Genomic DNA, 22,651 nt, shown 5'->3' with positions numbered 1-22,651 from the left:
TGTAGGATGTAGGTAAACTTGGCAGTATGGATGTAGGATGTAGGTAAACTTGGTAGTATGGATGTAGGATGTAGGTAAACTTGGCAGTATGGATGTAGGATGTAGGTAAACTTGGTAGTATGGATGTAGGATGTAGGTAAACTTGGCAGTATGGATGTAGGATGTAGGTAAACTTGGTAGTATGGATGTAGGATGTAGGTAAACTTGGCAGTATGGATGTAGGATGTAGGTAAACTTGGCAGTATGGATGTAGGATGTAGGTAAACTTGGCAGTATGGATGTAGGATGTAGGTAAACTTGCCAGCATGGATGTAGGATGTAGGTAAACTTGGCAGTATGGATGTAGGATGTAGGTAAACTTGGCAGTATGGATGTAGGATGTAGGTAAACTTGCCAGCATTAATGTAGGATGTAGGTAAACTTGGCAGTATGGATGTAGGATGTAGGTAAACTTGGCAGTATGGATGTAGGATGTAGGTAAACTTGGCAGTATGGATGTAGGATGTAGGTAAACTTGGCAGTATGGATGTAGGATGTAGGTAAACTTGGTAGTATGGATGTAGGATGTAGGTAAACTTGGCAGTATGGATGTAGGATGTAGGTAAACTACGCAGTATGGATGTAGGATGTAGGTAAACTACGCAGTATGGATTTAGGATGTAGGTAAACTTGTCAGTATGGATGTAGGATGTAGGTAAATTTGGCAGTATGGATGTAGGATGTAGGTAAACTTGTCAGTATGGATGTAGGATGTAGGTAAACTTGGCAGTATGGATGTAGGATGTAGGTAAACTTGATAGTATGGATGTAGGATGTAGGTAAACTACGCATGGATGTAGGATGTAGGTAAACTTGCCAGCATGGATGTAGGATGTAGGTATGGATGTAGGATGTAGGTAAACTTACTTGGTAGTATGGATGTAGGATGTAGGTAAATAGGTAAACTTGGTAGTATGGATGTAGGATAGGTAAACTTGCCAGCATGGATGTAGGATGTAGGTAAACTTGTCAGTATGGATGTAGGATGTAGGTAAACTTAATGGATGTAGGATGTAGGTAAACTTGGTAGTATGGATGTAGGATGTAGGTAAACTTGCCAGCATGGATGTAGGATGTAGGTAAACTTGGCAGGATGTAGGATGTAGGTAAACTTGTCAGTATGGATGTAGGATGTAGGTAAACTTGGCATGGATGTAGGATGTAGGTAAACTTGCCAGTATGGATGTAGGATGTAGGTAAACTTGCCAGCATGGATGTAGGATGTAGGTAAACTTGCCAGTATGGATGTAGGATGTAGGTAAACTTGCCAGCATGGATGTAGGATGTAGGTAAACTTGCCAGTATGGATGTAGGATGTAGGTAAACTTGTCAGTATGGATGTAGGATGTAGGTAAACTTGGCAGTATGGATGTAGGATGTAGGTAAACTTGCCAGCATGGATGTAGGATGTAGGTAAACTTGCCAGCATGGATGTAGGATGTAGGTAAACTTGGCAGTATGGATGTAGGATGTAGGTAAACTTGTCAGTATGGATGTAGGATGTAGGTAAACTTGCCAGCATGGATGTAGGATGTAGGTAAACTTGCCAGCATGGATGTAGGATGTAGGTAAACTTGCCAGCATGGATGTAGGATGTAGGTAAACTTGGCAGTATGGATGTAGGATGTAGGTAAACTTGCCAGCATGGATGTAGGATGTAGGTAAACTTGCCAGCATGGATGTAGGATGTAGGTAAACTTGCCAGCATGGATGTAGGATGTAGGTAAACTTGGCAGTATGGATGTAGACAGGCTTCCTTGCTGGATTAAAATATCTGATTCAAAGTGTTCCGTGGCGCCCAGTGACACTGAAGTGTAACTAATGACTTTATATTAGACCCCCCCCCCCGTGCCCTCCCCAGTCCTACCTTATTCAATATTCTAAATAATTCTCTACTAAATTCTATCTCCAGCCAGCCCAAGCAACCGCCCAGGGAGGTACTACCCCCCCTAGCACTATATATGTATGTATATATATATATATATATATATATATATATATATATATATATATATATATATATATATATATATATATATATATATATATATATATATATATATATATATATATATATATATATATATATATATATATATATATGTATATATATATATATATATATATATATATATATATATATATATATATATATATATATATATATATATATATATATATATATATATATATATACATACATACATACATACAAACAGCTGAGGTAAGTAATTTAGTTAATATGGAATAAGGAAAATGCGATCACTTTCCCTTTTCATGGTCCTTGTTTAGAATGGTAAGATGGAAGGCCACGGGAGCCGCCACCTGCACACCATCACAACAGTTTTTGACTCTTTATCACACAAAGTGCCGCCTCCGTGCCTGGTAGTGCCGCCATGAGTGCCGGGAAACCCATTTCCAAGTGACTTACCAGCTTCACCCAAGACTTCAAACCCCAATTTTTCTATTTACTCTCTATACTCCCTGGCTAAAGTGATGATCTTAAAACTGCCTGATGATAGTACCCTTGTTGTGATGATTGAAAAATTAATCCACAAGCGTGTCTATTCCTACCTCATCTAGCACAACATACTCAACCCCTGTCAATTTGGGTTCAGGCCTAATAAAAATACTAATGATGCTATTATCCACATGCTAGAACATATTTATACAGCAATAGAGAAAAAAGAAGTCCCACTGGGGATCTTCATTGACTTACGTAAAGCTTTCGATACAGTTGACCACGACTTGCTCCACATGTTCCTGACCAGCCGGGCTGTGGCTCGTACGTTGGTTTGCGTGCAGCCAGCAGTAACAGCCTGGTTGATCAGGCTCTGATCCACCAGGAGGCCTGGTCACAGACCGGGCCGCGGGGGCGTTGACCCCCGGAACTCTCTCCAGGTAAACTCCAGGTAAACAAAATTATCACACTATGGTATAAGAGGGCGCTCCCTCAACTACCTCAAGTCATACCTCAACAACAGAAGCCAATATGTGTACACAAATGGGGCAAACTCTTGTGATGATAGTACCCTTCTTGTGATAATAGTACCCTTCTTGTGATAATAGTACCCTTGTGATGATAGTACCCTTGTTGTGATGATAGTACCCTTGTTGTGATGATAGTACCCTTGTTGTGATGATAGTACTCGTTGTTGTGATGATAATACCCGTTGTTGTGATGATAGTACCTTTGTTGTGATGATAGTACCCTTGTTGTGATGATAGTACCCTTGTTGTGATCATAATACCCGTTCTTGTGATGATAGTACCCTTATTGCGATGATAGTACCCCTGTTGTGATGATAGTATCTTCGTTGTGATGATAGTACCCTTGTTATGATGATAGTACCCTTGTTATGATGATAGTACACTTCTTGTGATGATAGTACCTTTCTTGTGATGATAGTGCCCTTCTTGTGATGACAGTACCCTTGTTGTGATGATAGTACCCTTGTGATGATAGTACCCTTCTTGTGATGATAGTACCCTTCTTGTGATGATAGTGCCCTTCTTGTGATAATAGTAACCTTCTTGTGATGATAGTACCCTTCTTGTGATGATAGTACCCTTCTTGTGATGATAGTACCCTTCTTGTGATGATAGTACCCTTCTTGTGATGATAGTACCCTTCTTGTGATGATAGTACCCTTCTTGTGATGATAGTACCCTTCTTGTGATGATAGTACCCTTCTTGTGATGATAGTACCCTTCTTGCGATGATAGTACCCTTCTTGTGATGATAGTACCCTTCTTGCGATGATAGTACCCTTCTTGTGATGATAGTACTTTTCTTGCGATGATAGTACCCTTCTTGTGATGATAGTACCCGTTTAAGTGATTGAATCCCCTTCTTAGGTTCCCAGTAAACAAACCTTATTGTACAACTGTTCAGTAATTATAAGGTAATTTTAAGGGTTCCCCTGGCTCTGTTGACAATGCACTCGCCTCACACACTAAGTGTCCGTGGTTCGATCCCTGGCACGGATGGAAACGTTGATCATGTTTCCTGACACCTGCTGTCCCTGTTCACGTAACACCAGCCAACTAACATGGTGTTAATCGACTGGTGTGAGTAGCATCCTGGGGGATAAGACCGAAGGACCACAATTTAAATAAGATCCTTGATGACGCACTGACTTTCTTGGGTTATCCTGGATGGCTAACCCTTCCCTGGGTTAATTTTTTTTTATCTTATCTTAGCTTAATGATGTGCATAGCAGGTTTGCATACAGCAAATAATGAAGAATTAGACACATGTGCAACATCTGGGTATCTTTATTTGTAGACGTTTCGCCCTCTAGTGGCTTTATCAGTACAATCTTGAAGAATCTCTTCAAGATTTCACCATCTCCAAGGCTGAGGGACTGATTACCTCGTCTTTTGTAAATAGTTCTACTGTCTTCCCATTATGTCCTTGAATTTGCACTGATAAAGCCACTGGATGGCGAAACGTCTACAAATAAAGATACCCAGATGTTGCACAGGTGTTTAATTCTTCATCTTGTCGGTACTGTGTACCACTCATGTACAGGTATTGTGTCCCATAGCTCGGTTGGTAGCGCACTTGTCTCACACACTGGAGTCCATGGTTCAATCCCCGGTACGGGTGGGAACATTAGGACGTGTTTCTTTAGGACACCTGCTGTCCCTGTTCACCTAGCAGTAAAATAGGTACCTGGGTGTTAGTCGACTGGTGTGGGTCGCATCCTGGGACAAGATTGACATAATTTGCCCGAAATGTTCTGCATAATAATCGGCTTTACAATACCTGGAGAGGGTTTCGGGGGTCAACGCCCCCGCTGCCCGATCTGTGACCAAGCCTCATGGTGAATCAGGGCCTGATCAACAAGGCTGTTACTGTTGGCCGCACGCAACCCGACGTACGAACTACGAACCACAGCCCGGCTGGTCAGGTACTGACTTTAGGTGCTTGTCCAGCGCCTTCTTGAAGACAGCCAGGGATCTATTGGTAATCCCCCTTATGTATGCTGGGAGGCAGTTGAACAGTCTCTGGCCCCTCACACTTATTGTGATGCCACTTATCGTGCTAGTGACGCCCCTGCTTTTCATTGAGGAAATGTTGCATCGTCTGCCGAGGCTTTTGCTTTCATAGGGAGTGATTTTCGTTTGCAAGTTTGGTACTAATACCTCTAAGATTTTCCAAGTGTATAATCATGTAGCTCTCTCGCCTGCATTCTAGGGAGTACAGGTTGAGGAATTTCAAGCGTTCCCAGTAATTAAGATATTTTATCTCCGTTATGTGCGCCGTGAAGGTTTTCTGGACATTTTCTAGGTTAGCAATTTCACCTGCCTTGAAAGGTGCTGTTAGTGTGCAGCAATATTCCAGCCTAGATAGAACGGCCTACCTGAAGAGTGCAATCATGGGCTTGGCATCCCTAGTTTTGAAGGTTCTCATTATCTATCCTGTCATTTTTCTAGCAAATGCAATTGATACAATGTTATGGTCTTTGAAGATGAGATCCTCTGACATTATCACTCCCAGGTCTTTCACATTAGTTTTTCGTTATATTGTGTGGTTGGAATTTGTTTTATACTCCGATATAGTTTACCTCACGTTTTCCGTATCGGAGAAATTGAATTTTCTCATCATTGAACTTCACATTGTTTTCTGCAGCCCATTTAAATATTTCGCTGATGTCTGCCTGAGGTCTTGCAGTGTCTTCACTGGAGGACACTTATGCAAATTCGGGTGTCATCTGCAAAGGAAGACACGGCGCTGTGGCTGACATCCCTGTCTATGTCAGATATGAGTTATCCTTGATATTTCCAGTTGGGTATTTTATATTTCCACTGGGGTCTTGGTATTTCCACTGGGGTCTTTGGTATATCCACTGGGATCATTGGTATTTCCACTGGGGTCTTTGGTATTTCCACTGGGATCATTGGTATTTCCACTGGGATCACTGGTATTTCCACTGGGATCATTGGCATTTCCACTGGGGTCACTGGTATTTCCACTAGGATCACTGGTATTTCCACTGGGGTCACTGGTGTTTCCACTGGGATCACTGGTATTTCCACTGGGGCCACTGGTATTTCCACTGGGGTCTTTGATATTTCCACTGGGGTCATTGGTATTTCCACTGGGGTCATTGGTATTTCCACTGTGGTCATTGGTATTTCCACTGGGGTCTTTGATATTTCCACTGGGTTCATTGGTATTTCCACTGGGGTCATTGGTATTTCCACTGGGGTCTTTGGTATTTCCACTGGGGTCATTGGTATTTCCACTGGTATCTTTGATATTTCCACTGGGTTCATTGGTATTTCCACTGGGTTCATTGGTATTTCCACTGGGTTCATTGGTATTTCCACTGGGTTCATTGGTATTTCCACTGGGTTCATTGGTATTTCCACTGGGTTCATTGGTATTTCCACTGGGGTCATTGGTATTTCCACTGGGGTTAACGGTATTTCCACTGGTATCTTTGATATTTCCACTGGGGACTTTGAGTTAGTAAGTTTATTTAATCACAGGTACACATAATTAAAATTAGCGTACATAAATGTAAATTACTTAGGATAATCCTAAAAAAGTCAAAAATTACTTGTTTCCACTGGTGTCATTGAGTTGTTCATGCAGACATGAATTCAACCACAGATACATAACACTGTAGCCATATGTGGCTTTAAATTATTTATATTGCCTTATATTTTAGCAAGACACGGCTAAATTTAAAGTAGCCAGAAGTTATTCCCAATAGCCAAAAGCCAAGATAAAAGCAGATTTGAATTTCACAGTGACGTCATATATTTTGGTAATGAGAGAAGGTGTAAGAGGCGCGCCTCTCTCAAACATATAACATGATTCTACCTTTCTCTTGGGAAATGCGAGGGTTTTGAGCTTGGAACAATGATGTTATGTGGTGTTTGACCTCTCTGGGCTTGTACGTCAGGTGTAGCAATCTAGAGGTAACGTTTTACGTGTAACTGAAATTTTTTCTTCTGGGGGACGAGACGTCCAGCTGTGAGGCACATGCAAGTTTTTAATTTTTATTATTTAGGTTTGGGTATATCATATGCATTTTTTTGTGGCGTTTGCCCTCTCTAGGCTTGTATGTAGACTGTTGCAATGTAGAGGTAATGTTTCTCGTGTAGCAATGAAATTTTTCTACTGGAGGACAAAACGTCCAGCTGTGAGGCACATGCAAGTTTTTATTTTTTTTTTATATAGTTGTGGGTGCATAATATACATTATTTTACATTAGTGTTAAGGACACACACACACACACACACACACACGTTATGATCACATAGAGTATGTAGATTTAACCAAGGATAACCCAGTAAAGTCAGACAATATGACTACTTCCTTTAACCAGATATATAACTTTTCTGTTTATTACCAATTGTTTCATAAACTTTCCATGCTTTATCAGTTAGCACTTCCTGAATATAATAATTCTCCTTGATGAATTAGACAGAAACAATATTTGGTATCTTTATTAATCTTCTGGATTAATAGAGTAAAATCTTCAACCTTAACTTTATAAATAATAGCATTTTGTTTTTTCAAGTCAGTAGAGAAGATTTCAAGTACAGAGTTTATAGACTATGGTCCCACATGATGGCCCATGGCCTGGTAGGCAACTCTCTCGTTTGACACACTGAGTGTCCATGGTTTGATCCCAGGCAAGGGTGGAAACATTGGGAGTGTTTCCTTACACCTGGAGTTTACCTGGAGAGAGTTCCGGGGGTCAACGCCCCCGCGGCCCGGTCTGTGACCAGGCCTCCTGGTGGATCAGAGTCTGATCAACCAGGCTGTTGCTGCTGGCTGCACGCAAACCAACGTACAAGCCACAGCCCGGCTGCTCAGGAACCGACTTTAGGTGCTTGTCCAGTGCCAGCTTGAAGACTGCCAGGGGTCTGTTGGTAATCCCCCTTATGTATGCTGGGAGGCAGTTGAACAGTCTCGGGTCCCTTTCAGCTAGCAAGTAGGTACCTGGGTGTTAGTCAACTGGTGTAGGGTTGCATCCTGGGGGACAAGATTGAGGACCCCAATGGAAATAAGACAGACAGTCCCTTGATGATGCATTGCCTTTCTTGGGTTATCCTGGGTGGCTAACCCTCTGGGGTTAAAAATTCAAACAATATCTCATCTCTCTCTCTCATCTCAGGAAGTGCTTTCAAGCAATGAAGCAACGCAGTGTTGACTGAAATATTGCCTAAATAAATTACCCCACTGCATTTGTTTCAACTGTCAACATCTTGCAGTTGTCTCTGCTGAATTTGATCTGTTCTTCCCTTGGATCAAACCAGATTGCCTCCCATTTCCGAAGTGCTGTATGACCCTTATGGTTTTAACCCCTAAACGGTCCAAACGTATATATACATTCTTATATGTAGCGCCCCAAATTTGGCACGATTGCCCTGAGATACCTGGTCAGCACAGAATGGGTCTTAACACTCGGTGTGCACCATATTAAAAAAATCTGGGACCACTTAATACCTTGTGCTCTTTTTTTCTATAAAAAAAAAGATTTTTTTTTGTCAAAATATTCGGGACGCTGTGCAAGTGAACGTATATACACGTTTGGACCGTTTAAGGGTTAACACTTCTCCCTGCATATAATTTCAAATTTCAAATTTCAAATTTCAAAGTTTATTCTCTATAAGGATTACAATGCTGAGTTTACAGAAATTTGGTTATTGTTTGGTTTACATGTAGTAAAATTGTGATTACAGAGTGTACCACTAGAACGCTTAGCATGGCTAGGCATTTCGGGCATACTTAGTTTTATTCTTAATTGTAAAATATTACAAATTATGAGGTAAGTTGGTATTATGGCTAAGTGACTAAATACTAGTTTGTGAGTTTAGCAATGTGAATGCTTTTGTTTTGGCACAGTATATAGTTTCAGTATTGGAGTATCACAGGATTCATTATTTTAAGACTGAAATTAATATTTCTGTTTATGGTCAAATGAGTGAGCGAGTGTACATACCAGAACCCCCCCAGGAAGGTGCCTTGATGCTTTCAAAGGGTCTCTTGATCCATGGTATACTGCATGACCCCTATTTAGTACTTTCCCATAGTAATAATCATAATAATAATAATTGATGATACTAATAATATAGTAATAATATTGAGTATTAAAAAAAAGAGGTGCAGGCAATTGGTCCATTACATCATGGCTGATTAGAATAGATTCTTGGTACTTTCTTCTCCATTTGTCCCCTTGATTATTAGTTTCTGCCCAGTTCATAAGATGGTTGTGGGTGTCCCCATGAATTACATGCAAGTTATTAATGTTATGTGTTCTCCAAGCATATTAGTGTTCCCTGATGAGTATATCACTGTCCTATTATATTTCTCCCATGTAAATTTTACTGACTTTCTGCCCATTCTTTAGTCCCTTGAGGAGCTGTCTTTCTTTTTTAATTTATTAATTCATGTTAAGCACTAAACCCATGTGGGTCATTAAACGCATCCATCTGCTAAATGCAAGACAGAAATGCTCCCTATTTGTATTCGCCTAGTTGTCCAAGGAGGCACCTTGATGCAGAATGGTCCTTGATTAAAAGAATTAGTGCTGTTGTCCCCTTCCTTGGATCGAATTAGATTACTTCTCATTTCCTATGAAATTTGAAGCACATATTGTTACAGTTATACATGAGGGTACTGATACATATTATGTATATTTGAAATATGTAATACATTAGGTAATTTATTCATATATGTGTTTTTATATTTATTTTTCTTGAAACATTTTTGTAAAGTTTTGAACTTAATATGAAATAATGTACATTGTACAGGTATTTACATGGTTAAAGTTCACTATTTTAGCCCGTGAACGGTCCAAGCAGATCTACGTTCACATGTGTAGTGCTACAAAAGTAGATCTACGTTTTTTATACATATTTTCAATTATAACAAAAAAAAAAGATCAAAGTTTTTTACACAATTTTCAAATGTAAAAAAACAAAAAGATCTTTTTTTACATACTTTCAAGTGTTGAAAAAACGTATATATACGTTTGGACCGTTTACGGGTTAATTAAGAGAAAGTGTATATACAGTGGAACCTCAAAAATCAAACTTAATCCATTCCAGGAGCTAGTTCTAAATTCGAAAAGTCTGAAATTCGAAGCAATATTTCCAATAAGAAATAATGGAAATACAGTGGACCCACGCTTAACGATCATTTCCCATTGCGACCAATTATGTAAGTGTATTTATGTAAGTGCGTTTGTACGTGTATGTTTGGGGGTCTGAAATGGACTAATCTACTTCACAATATTCCTTATGGGAACAAATTCGGTCAGTACTGGCACCTGAACATACTTCTGGAGTGAAAAAATATCGTTAACCGGGGGTCCACTGTACAATTAATCCGTTCCAGAAACCCAAAAATATTCACACAAAAAATACATTTTATAGAGATTAATTACAGTTTTACATACAACAAATACTATAGTTTTTAATTATGTATAGTAATACATATAAAATAACATTTTTACTTACCTTTATTGAAGATTGGTGATGGCATCTGGAAGATAGGGAGGAGGAGAGAGGGAGTTGGGGTGGAGGAGAGAGGGAGTTGGGGTGGAGGAGAGAGGGAGTTGGGGTTAGTGTTAGGAAGGAGAATTCCCCTCCATGAGGACCTCAGGTAAAGCCCTCACCATGTCTTACAACATTGTGTATGCCACTACGCTTCTTAAATCTGTCAAACCAGCCTCTGCTGGCCTTAAATTCACTATCAGCACTGGTTCCAGGAGTTTTCTGTACCAGATTGGCATGCAACTTCCTTGCCTTTTCGCAAATAATCGTCTCTGAAACACTATCACCTGCAATCTCTTTATCCTTGATCCACACCAGCAACAACTTCTCAACCTCTTCAACTATTTGTCGTCTTTTTTTTGGTTAGCATATTAACACCTTTCGCAACATCAGCTTCCTTGATTTGTTCTTTCTTTGACAGGATAGAACCGATGGTTGACTTGTTTTTCCTATACATCCTGGCAAGCTCAACAAGTCTCACACCACTCTCATACTTCTGTGTTATTTCCTTCTTCACATCTATGGTGTTTCTCACTTTCTTTACCACAGGGGTACCACTAGCAAGTTTCTTTGGGCCCACGGCAGCTTATTTCACAGTCCCCCAAGCACTAAACACAACGAAATAATCGTAAAATGTGTGAATGAGAGCGCAGGTTAGTGTTCACTCAAGCATAAACAAAGCTAGACTGCTCACGGCGCCTGCGCGGGGACGCGGACAGAGCGGGCCGGCAGACAGGTCCCGTACCCGGCAGTCCGAAAATAGGGGCGGGTTCGATAATAGGGACACAGTTTGTCCGAAAAAATGGTCCTATTTTCGAAACGTTCGATATGTGATACGTTCGATTTTTGAGGTTCCACTGTATATGTACTGGATGTAATAGAAGTGATTATAATGAAAATAAATAATAATACTATGTTTTCTTCTTTGGGTCATCTTGCCTTGGCTGTTGTTGTTAAATAATAATAATAATAATAATAATAATAATAATTATTATTATTAGTTTATTATTATTATTATTATTATTATTATTGCTGCTGCTGCTGGATTTCCTGAGTCCCAGCATAGGTCTTATTGTGTAGATAGCTTACTGGGAAACAAATAAGGTACTATACAGAGAAAGTGAGTGAGAATGAGAGAGAGAGAGAGAGAGAGAGAGAGAGAGAGAGAGAGAGAGAGTGAGTGTATGCATGCGAGCGAGTGACAGGAATCTTATACCACCATAATTTGTTTGAATATTATATACATTTGTATACAATATATATATTTGTACAGAAATATTCTTCAAGACTTATTTTAAACATTACTATTGAAGACATACCTAATAATTATTTGTTACTTTGCAAGACTTATATTTGCATTTTATGCATTCATAGTGTAGTCATATAGTGGTGGAAAATGAGAATTTAACCAATGTAAACCTCAGTAAACCATGTGTATATTTTTTTTAATACAACAGCCATCTCCCAACAAAGCAGGGTGACCCAAAAAAGAAAAAACAAATTTTTTCCTCTTTTTACATTGAGTAATTTACACAGGAGTAGGGGTTAAATAAACTATATATTTTTTTTTTTAACAAGTCGGCCATCTCCCACCTAATTTACTGTGTGGCTTAAATTCCCAGATAGAAGTGGTAGATATTTTAATGAAAAATATGTATGTAATAAAGTTGGTAGAATTACCGACAATATGTAAAGTAAAAGGACACAAGTGCAACTAATGTAACATTTTTATTGTGGCAACGTTTCGCTCTCCAGGAGCTTTGTCAAGCTGTTACGGCTTGACAAAGTTCCTGGAGAACGAAATGTTGCCACAATAAAAATGGCATATTAGTTGCACTTGTGAAAAATATTTAATATATGTATTTATCAAAATACTTACATATCTTAGATAACAAAACTAAAAGCCCATGCTTTTCCTGAGGGTGATGAAATTCAAAAATAGGGAAACTAAAGCCATACCCCCGGCCGGAATTGAACCCGCGGTCATAGAGTCTCAAAACTCCAGCCCGTCGCGCTAACCACTAGACCAGCTAGCCGCAATAAGATTCATCCAACGGGCTGGAGTTTTGAGACTCTATGACCGCGGGTTCAATCCCGGCCGGGGGTATGGTTTGTTTGCAATCGTGTCATTACGATTTATTGAGTCAGGGAAACTAAAGATTTGTAAAAAGTCACTTCCATTTGTGAATCAACAAAGACTGTTAACTCTTATGATGGCCTTCTACTTGTACACAAATAACTTGGGTATTGAACCTGTGTCCATTTTTTATACACTTGTACTACAGTACTCAATTACAGACTCACTCTCATACAGGTACATTATTATGTAAGTACAGTAATCCACATTCTAAGATTTCCCATCAGGCATTTATTTATTTTTATGAAAATATGTTTTCTTACTAAATATTTTTTTCCTACAGAACTTGCTATAATATTTCTTAATGCAGTGCTTAATAATTCTTGCATAAACCTGGAGTAGAATTTGCTTTAGCAGCTTGCTTATCATGATATTTATGCAATAACTATAACTTTAAAGAAAGAATACATTTTAGTTAATTCTGTATATTAGGGATGGGATGATACCAAAGTTTTTGCCTTTATCAATACTCAATGTTAGACTAATACAGATACCATTGACATAAGCCAGTACCCACAGATTTTCAATATTAGGGCAATTCCTATTCCACCAAAATTAGCCAATGCCTATCGATACTGATACTACTGATACTTTGACACACCCCTCTCTATATAGACTACTGCACATATAATGAAACTTCTAACTCATTTTGTACTAAATGTTTAATTATTTACAGGTGGTGTTTTAGAATTTATAAATGAACACATAAACAAGAAAAATGAGTGGCCTAACAGAAGAGCAGAGACGTCGTATGGAAGAAAATCGGTTAAAGGCTCTTCAGAAACGGGCAGAGCTGCAAAAGTCTCGTGGTAGTGATTTTTCTGGTAACACAGTATCACAAACTGTACTGAACAAAAATTCTCATCATTCAGGTGATAAATACCAGTCATCAGCTTGCAGTAGTGGCATCAGTACATCTCTAAGCAATCATAAGACTCAGACCTCCCTTAGCACTGAAGAGGTTCAGAGAATAGAAGAGAACAGAAGAAAAGCTTTGGAGAAACGAGCTGCCCAAATGAAACTCCAGCCAGCAAGCACAATATCAAGCTTGCATCCTTCAAATCAGCAGAGTTCTTACGATAATCCATTTAGTAATAAAAATAGTGCTGAAAGTCAAAATTCTAAAACTGAAAAATCAGTAGCAAATTTTTATAGAAGTCAAACCAGTAAGACACTTAATTTCACTGCCTATAAATATGATAGTGCAAAGAACAAGCATGTTTATTCCAGTTCTGGAAAATCTACAATGTCTTCCCAAGGGCAGAGTCTAAGTCCCACAAAGATCAATTCAGTACTGAACCAGCCTGGAATGGGTGGAAGTGTACCATCTGGAGAAAGTTCCCTAATAGGTATGAGTAATTTTTTTTATTTCATTTTCTATATATCTATGTCTCAAGTGCTGTATGACCCTTGTGATTGTAATAATAATTGTATGTCTCAAGGGGATGCCTTGATGGTTATTAGGGGTTCTTGATCTTAGGAGCTGGAATTTCCACTTCCTTGGGTAAACCCTGATCGCCTTCCATTCCCTAAGCCTATGGGTTTAGCACTTTCTCGTGAATATTATAATAATGGTAATACTAATATATTTCTATTTACCTATGTTTTGCCTGTGACCAGTTTCAAGGGTCATGCTTTCCTGTTGACTGCCTGGCCAGCCAGGCTGTTTGTGCTAGCTGTTCACAGGACCACACAGCCATCACAACCTAGCTGATCCAGCACTTCTAGAAGAAAGCTGTCCAGCTTGAAATCCTCTAATCTTCATTTTGGTAATATTTCTGATACCTGGACAAGAATGTTGACACAATAATCTCTGATTGTACCCATGGCCTCCCATGTTCTTCACTGAGTTTATTACTCACTTTCTCCCATATCTTTCACTCCAGTAAATTGTTTTAGGAATGTGCAGTTCAGGGACCAGGCCCTTAAATATCTTCTATGTATATACGTATTATCATTTATCTCTCTAGAGGTTCTCCATTTCACAGAGAACAATCCAAGTATTTTGAGTTCCCATTAATTTGAATATTAAACTTTGAGATATAATTTTAGATTTACAGCGAGGAAGAGGTAGGAGTGAGTGGAGGCAAGTGGGTTTTGATATGATTGTGCTGTTGGAGTGTGAATAAAATAACTTGTGAAGGGATTCAGGGAAACCAGTTACCTGGACTTGAAGATGAGAAGTACAGTGTCTGCATTTTAAAGAAGAGATGTTGCAATTAGGGGGGTCATTTGAGCTGTGATGTCAGCACGCTTTTAGGTAGATAGTGATTGATGGATCGATGGTGAAAGTTTCTTCTGTTAAAAATTACAGGATTTATTTTAAGCAGCTTTTGATTAGAAAACTGTGAGGTTGGCAATAATTTAGTACATAGTAAAACCTTGTACAGTGCCCTGTTTACATTAACACTGAACAGTGATACTCCTTGCTCAGTTTTCTCCCAGCACTATATTAGGTACCTGAGTGTTTTATATTAATGCCTAATACCTGTACTATGAAATGTTTTACAATTGTTATTTTTTATTCAAAATTACTGGTACAGTAGACTCCCGGTTTTTGTAATTAATCTGTTCCAGAAGGTTGGTCGAAATCCGAAATGGCTGAAAACCAAAGTAATATTTCCCATAAGAAATAATGTAAATTCAATTAATCCGCTCCAGACACCCAAAAATATTAACAAAAAATACATTTTATAGAGAATTACTTAAGTTTTACATACAGAAAACAATGAGAAATAAATATTAATGACTAATTTTAATGATAAATGAGCATTACATACCTTTATTGAAGACTCTTGTTAGCTCTTCCCTGTGGTTGTTCACCAACCATTCCACATCCTGGTCACTCACATCCAACCCCTACCTACCGGCTACATACACTGCGGCCCACAATCATATTATTATCATCGACATACCATGTTCACTGAGTTTAATCATTTCTAACAACTACCTTTAGATACCATCAAAAACAAAGGGAGAAGTAATGAATAATTCATGCCAAGAATTGTAAACAAAAGCATATGTATTAAGGGTGGTTACTGGGCCACTGCAGATTCATACAGTTTTCTCTAACACTGGACCAGAGAAAACAGTGTTTACCCTCCACCGCATATAAACATAGCAAGTTTATATGCTATGTAACGTGTTTCTTACATAATTTTGAAGAAAATATCATAGATGGATTAATGAAAGTGTCTATATTAACCTAAAATAAGACATTTAATGTGCCCAAGAGTGAGTCATGAATGAATGAGCGGCCCAGGCGCACGCGTCTGGTACCAACGATTTCCAAGCGGATGTACAAAACTTGGGAGGAAATTTCGCCAAAAAAAAGTGCGTTTTCCACACCGGCCGAAAACCGGGGGTCCACTATATTATATATACATTATTTTCTTTATACTATTATCTTGCTTTGAATTATGCAAAAATATTTTACCAAATATGCATCTGATAATTTTTAGATACGTAATACATATCTAGTACCTTCTTTCCAATTTTGGCCTGATATACAGTGGTACCTTGGGATACGAATTTATTTCGTTCCAGAAGGCTGTTCGAGTGCTGATACTGAACGAATTTGTTCCCCTAAGGAATAATGTAAATTAGATTAATCTGTTTGAGACTCTCAAAAATACACTTACAAAAGCACTCACATAAATACACTTACATAATTGTAGTAGGTTGGTAGACAGCAACCACCCAGGGAAGTACTACCGTCCTGCCAGATGACTGTGAAACAGAAACCTGTAACTGTTTTGCATGATGGTAGGATTGCTGGTTTCTTTTTCTGTCTCATAAACACGCTAGATAACAGGGATATCTTGCTACTCCTACTTACACTTTGGTCACACTTCACAGACACGCACATGCATATATATACAGTGGACCCCCGCATAACAATATTATTTCAATCCAGAAGTCTGTTTGGGTGCCGTTATAGACCGAATTTGTTCCCATAAGAAATATTGTGAATTAGATTAGTCCTTTTCAGACCCCTAAAAATACACCTACAAAAGCACTTACAAAAATAAACTTACATAATTGGTCGAGTTGGGAGCTGATCGTTATCCGGGGGGTCCACTGTATATACATACATCTAGGTTTTTCTCCTTTTTCTAAATAGCTCTTGTTCTTCTTTATTTCTTCTATTGTCCATGGGGAAGTGGAAAAGAATCTTTCCTCCGTAAGCTATGCGTGTCGTATGAGGCGACTAAAATGCCGGGAGCAATGGGCTAGTAACCCCTTCTCCTGTAGACAATTACTAAAAAAAGAGAAGAAGAAAAACTTTATAAAACTGGGATGCTTGAATGTGCGTGGATGTAGTGCGGATGACAAGAAACAGATGATTGCTGATGTTATGAATGAAAAGAAGTTGGATGTCCTGGCCCTAAGCGAAACAAAGCTGAAGGGAGTAGGGGAGTTTCGGTGGGGGGAAATAAATGGGATTAAATCTGGATTATCTGAGAGAGTTAGAGCAAAGGAAGGGGTAGCAGTAATGTTGAAGGATCAGTTATGGAAGGAGAAAAGAGAATATGAATGTGTAAATTCAAGAATTATGTGGATTAAAGTAAAGGTTGGATGTGAAAAGTGGGTCATAATAAGCGTGTATGCACCTGGAGAAGAGAGGAATGTAGAGGAGAGAGAGTGATTTTGGGAGATGTTAAGTGAATGTATAGGAGCCTTTGAACCAAGTGAGAGAGTAATTGTGGTAGGGGATCTGAATGCTAAAGTAGGAGAAACTTTTAGAGAGGGTGTGGTAGGTAAGTTTGGGGTGCCAGGTGTAAATGATAATGGGAGCCCTTTGATTGAACTTTGTATAGAAAGGGGTTTAGTTATAGGTAATACATATTTTAAGAAAAAGAGGATAAATAAGTATACAAGATATGATGTAGGGCGAAATGACAGTAGTTTGTTGGATTATGTATTGGTAGATAAAAGACTGTTGAGTAGACTTCAGGATGTACATGTTTATAGAGGGGCCACAGATATATCAGATCACTTTCTAGTTGTAGCTACACTGAGAGTAAAAGGTAGATGGGATACAAGGAGAATAGAAGCATCAGGGAAGAGAGAGGTGAAGGTTTATAAACTAAAAGAGGAGGCAGTTAGGGTAAGATATAAACAGCTATTGGAGGATAGATGGGCTAATGAGAGCATAGGCATTGGGGTCGAAGAGGTATGGGGTAGTTTTAAAAATGTAGTGTTAGAGTGTTCACCAGAAGTTTGTGGTTGCAGGAAAGTGGGTGCGGGAGGGAAGAGGAGCGATTGGTGGAATGACGCTGTAAAGAGAGCAGTAAGGGAGAAAAAGTTAGCATATGAGAAGTTTTTACAAGGTAGAAGTGATGCAAGGAGGGAAGAGTATATGGAGAAAAAGAGAGAGGTTAAGAGAGTGGTGAAGCAATGTAAAAAGAGAGCAAATGAGAGAGTGGGTGAGATGTTATCAACAAATTTTGTTGAAAATAAGAAAAAGTTTTGGAGTGAGATTAACAAGTTAAGGAAGCCTAGAGAACAAATGGATTTGTCAGTTAAAAATAGAAGAGGAGAGTTATTAAATGGAGAGTTAGAGGTATTGGGAAGATGGAGGGAATATTTTGAGGAATTGTTAAATGTTGATGAAGATAGGGAAGCTGTGATTTCGTGTATAGGGCAAGGAGGAATAACATATTGTAGGAGTGAGGAAGAGCCAGTTGTGAGTGTGGGGGAAGTTCGTGAGGCAGTAGGTAAAATGAAAGGGGGTAAGGCAGCCAGGATTGATGGGATAAAGATAGAAATGTTAAAAGCAGGTGGGGATATAGTTTTGGAGTGGTTGGTGCAATTATTTAATAAATGTATGGAAGAGGGTAAGGTACCTAGGGATTGGCAGAGAGCATGCATAGTTCTTTTGTATAAAGGCAAAGGGAACAAAAGAGAGTGCAAAAATTATAGGGGGATAAGTCTGTTGAGTATACCTGGTAAAGTGTATGGTATAGTTATTATTGAAAGAATTAAGAGTAAGACGGAGAATAGGATAGCAGATGAACAAGGCGGCTTTAGGAAAGGTAGGGGGTGTGTGGACCAGGTGTTTACAGTGAAACATATAAGTGAACAGTATTTAGATAAGGCTAAAGAGGTTTTTGTGGCATTTATGGATTTGGAAAAGGCGTATGACAGGGTGGATAGGGGGGCAATGTGGCAGATGTTGCAGGTGTATGGTGTAGGAGGTAGGTTACTGAAAGCAGTGAAGAGTTTTTACGAGGATAGTGAGGCTCAAGTTAGAGTATGTAGGAAAGAGGGAAATTATTTCCCAGTAAAAGTAGGCCTTAGACAAGAATGTGTGATGTCACCGTGGTTGTTTAATATATTTATAGATGGGGTTGTAAGAGAAGTAAATGCGAGGGTCTTGGCAAGAGGCGTGGAGTTAAAAGATAAAGAATCACACATAAAGTGGGAGTTGTCACAGTTGCTCTTTGCTGATGACACTGTGCTCTTGGGAGATTCTGAAGAGAAGTTGCAGAGATTGGTGGATGAATTTGGTAGGGTGTGCAAAAGAAGAAAATTAAAAGTGAATACAGGAAAGAGTAAGGTTATGAGGATAACAAAAAGATTAGGTGATGAAAGATTGGATATCAGATTGGAGGGAGAGAGTATGGAGGAGGTGAATGTATTCAGATATTTGGGAGTGGACGTGTCAGCGGATGGCTCTATGAAAGATGAGGTGAATCATAGAATTGATGAGGGGAAAAGGGTGAGTGGTGCACTTAGGAGTCTGTGGAGACAAAGAACTTTGTCCTTGGAGGCAAAGAGGGGAATGTATGAGAGTATAGTTTTACCAACCCTCTTATATGGGTGTGAAGCATGGGTGATGAACGTTGCAGCGAGAAGGCTGGAGGCAGTGGAGATGTCATGTCTGAGGGCAATGTGTGGTGTGAATATAATGCAGAGAATTCGTAGTTTGGAAGTTAGGAGAAGGTGCGGGATTACCAAAACTGTTGTCCAGAGGGCTGAGGAAGGGTTGTTGAGGTGGTTCGGACATGTAGAGAGAATGGAGCGAAACAGAGTGACTTCAAGAGTGTATCAGTTTGTAGTGGAAGGAAGGCGGGGTAGGGGTCGGCCTAGGAAAGGTTGGAGGGAGGGGGTAAAGGAGGTTTTGTGTGCGAGGGGCTTGGACTTCCAGCAGGCATGCATGAGCGTGTTTGATAGGAGTGAATGGAGACAAATGGTTTTTAATACTTGACGTGCTGTTAGAGTGTGAGCAAAGTAACATTTATGAAGGGGTTCAGGAAAACCGGCAGGCCGGACTTGAGTCCTGGAGATGGGAAGTACAGTGCCTGCACTCTAAAGGAGGGGTGTTAATGTTGCATTTTAAAAACTGTAGTGTAAAGCACCCTTCTGGCAAGACAGTGATGGAGTGAATGATGGTGAAAGTTTTTCTTTTTCGGACCACCCTGCCTTGGTGGGAATCGGCCAGTGTGATAATAATAATAATAAAAAAATAATAATTGTTCAAGTTTTGAGGTAACTCTTAACATGTTTTCTGTGTGCATTGTTGAGAATTCATGACCTCTTTCACTCTTCAAAGATTCATTTTCCCTATTTAATTTGTTTAGCCTTATTAATTTTGTGTTACCTGGTTTTATTCCAGTTGTGTTAATTGTCTGTCAGTGCACTTTTTTTTTATATAAGACATACCAATCTCTGACCAGGAGCTCTGGACCATTTTGTTAACAAAAGTTTTTATGATATGTTTTAATGTTTTACCTCAGAATCACATAAAATTTCCTCAACTCTGGAAACTTTGAAGCTGATGAATTTAGCAGGGTGTGCAAAAGAAGGAAAATAAAAGTGAACATAGAAAAGTCTAGACAGTGAAAAATTGGATATCAGATTGGGAGTGGACATGTCACCAGATGAGTCTGTGAATGGCATGGTGAATCATAGAATAGACAAAAGGGGGGCAGAAGTTAAAGGGTGTGTTTAGGAATCTGTGGAAAGAAACTGTGTTTCAGTGAGGAGGACCCTAGAGGCAGTGATGTCATGTTTTATTGCAGTGTGTGGTGTGAATATTGTGCAGAGAATTCAAAGCATAGAAATTAGAAGACAGTGTGGTAACCATAGGTATAACTTACAAGAGCTGAGGAGAGGTTGTTTAGGTGGTTTTGCTCATTTAGAGGAAATGGAGCAGAATAGGATGACAAGAGGCTGTATAAATCTGGGGTGAAAGAAACGAAAGGTATGGGTTAGCCTGGGAAGGGTTAGGAGGAGGAGAAGGAGGCTTTGAGTGTTAGGAGCTTGAGCATGCAGCAAGCTTGTGTGAGTGTGATGTCCTATTGTAGTGTGAGGAAGGTAACATTTATGAAAGGACTCAGGGAAAACTGATTAGCCAAATTTGTGTCCTGAAGGTGGGAAGTACAGTGTTCTGCACTCTAGAGGAGGGTTGGGGATGTTGCAGTTTGAAAGGTCATTTCATTAACTTTTTTTTCATTTCAGGGCCCCATTCAGGGCTCACATCTAAAAGGTTCCAGAGCCCAGTTTGGGCATTTGAAATTGTTGACATTACAAATGGCCAATAGGAAACACATTACCATAATCATGTAACTAACCAGAGACCAGTACATTCTTCCCAAGAGGAGTGAGAAGTTGAAATGTGAAGCAGTGTAGATCTGGACTTGGGAGTAGGTGGCCCCCAATCACCCATTAATAGGTATAATGACTGTCTGGACTCATTGAAAATTCACAAGAAAAATATGAAAGTTAGGACAGATGTCTTTGATATTACAAGTCTGTGACATACATACATACAAGAAACACATCCAAATCCCTCCATTATTTAGATGATGGAGCAAAAGGGCTGATTCCAAAAAGGCTGATGCCTTTTTGGAATGAGAATATAAACTGGTTTTTAGATGACCCCTGGAGCACTACAGTACTGTATTAGTGGGAAAATTATTGAAGGTGTGGTATGTTTATGTTTGCAGCTGCAGAGATTGTTTTTGATGATGGTTCTAGTTTTTCTGGGTTAAATTGGATGAAAATACTATGCTGTATGGATGCATTAAAGCGCTTAGTTGATCATTTATAAAATTAAGACTATATACATTATTTTATATTTTCAGGAGCAAAGTCTGCTTTTGGAAAAACAGTAAATGGAACATTCAGACTTCATTCGTTGGAGAGGTTTGTCGTGGATGTGGGATTCCATACACAGATGATTGAGATTTTTAAAACTATGACCACAAAACATTATGGTAAGTTCTGTTAAGATATTCTTTGAAGTGTACCTTGGAAAACTTTTCTTATTGTAAATATTAATAGTATGCTTGGTACTTCATCAGCAAATTGTCCTTAGCTTGCTGACCTGGTGTGCAAGTTTTCATACTATAAATTTTATATTATTATGTACAGTGGACCCCCGGTTAACGATATTTTTTCACTCCAGAAGTATGTTCAGGTGCCAGTACTGACCGAATTTGTTCCCATAAGGAATATTGTGAAGTAGATTAGTCCATTTCAGACCCCCAAACATACATGTACAAACGCACTTACATAAATACACTTACATAATTGGTCGCATTCGGAGGTGATCGTTATGCGGGGGTCCACTGTATTAAGGACTCGCTCTGTTCCCACTTATGTACTGTACGAACCTGAGCAGTCAGTATAGCTACTTTTGTCAAATGAGATATTCCATAACATATCTAGGAAGCTAACCTGGTTAGCTGGACTTGAGTCCTGGAAGTGGAAAGTACAGTGCCATGCAAAGAAGGAGAGGTGGGTACGTTACAGTTTGGAGAGCCATGTGAACTGTTATGTTAGTGAGCTTCTGGCTGGACAGTGATTGAGTGACAGTGAATCCTATTTGTACTTTTTTTTTTTTTTGGGGGGGGGGGATAACCTTACCTTAGTGGGAGGTGGGCAGTGTTACATAAAATATCATACTTGTTTAGGGTAACAAATCAGATTTCTAGTAGATGC

At 39.2% G+C, this 22,651-nt stretch overlaps 1 protein-coding gene across 1 annotated transcript in view; it reads left to right on the top strand.

Moving 5' to 3' along the window:
• Window positions 1-6,804: 6,804 nt before the first annotated feature.
• The window catches only part of Marcal1 (SWI/SNF-related matrix-associated actin-dependent regulator of chromatin subfamily A-like protein 1), a 148,909-nt gene continuing 133,062 nt past the window's right edge, over window positions 6,805-22,651 (top strand). Inside the window, exons 1-3 of the mRNA XM_053796946.2 lie at window positions 6,805-6,975; window positions 13,377-14,049; window positions 21,793-21,924. Coding sequence (XP_053652921.1) covers window positions 13,419-14,049; window positions 21,793-21,924 — 763 coding nt within the window. The 5' untranslated portion in view covers window positions 6,805-6,975; window positions 13,377-13,418. The remainder of the gene's footprint in view (window positions 6,976-13,376; window positions 14,050-21,792; window positions 21,925-22,651) is intronic.

This window comes from Cherax quadricarinatus, chromosome 79, assembly GCF_038502225.1.
Source record: "Cherax quadricarinatus isolate ZL_2023a chromosome 79, ASM3850222v1, whole genome shotgun sequence".
Classification (NCBI taxonomy): domain Eukaryota; kingdom Metazoa; phylum Arthropoda; class Malacostraca; order Decapoda; family Parastacidae; genus Cherax; species Cherax quadricarinatus.
Note: the sequence above shows the minus strand (reverse complement) of the source record. Positions and strands in the feature narration are given on the sequence as shown.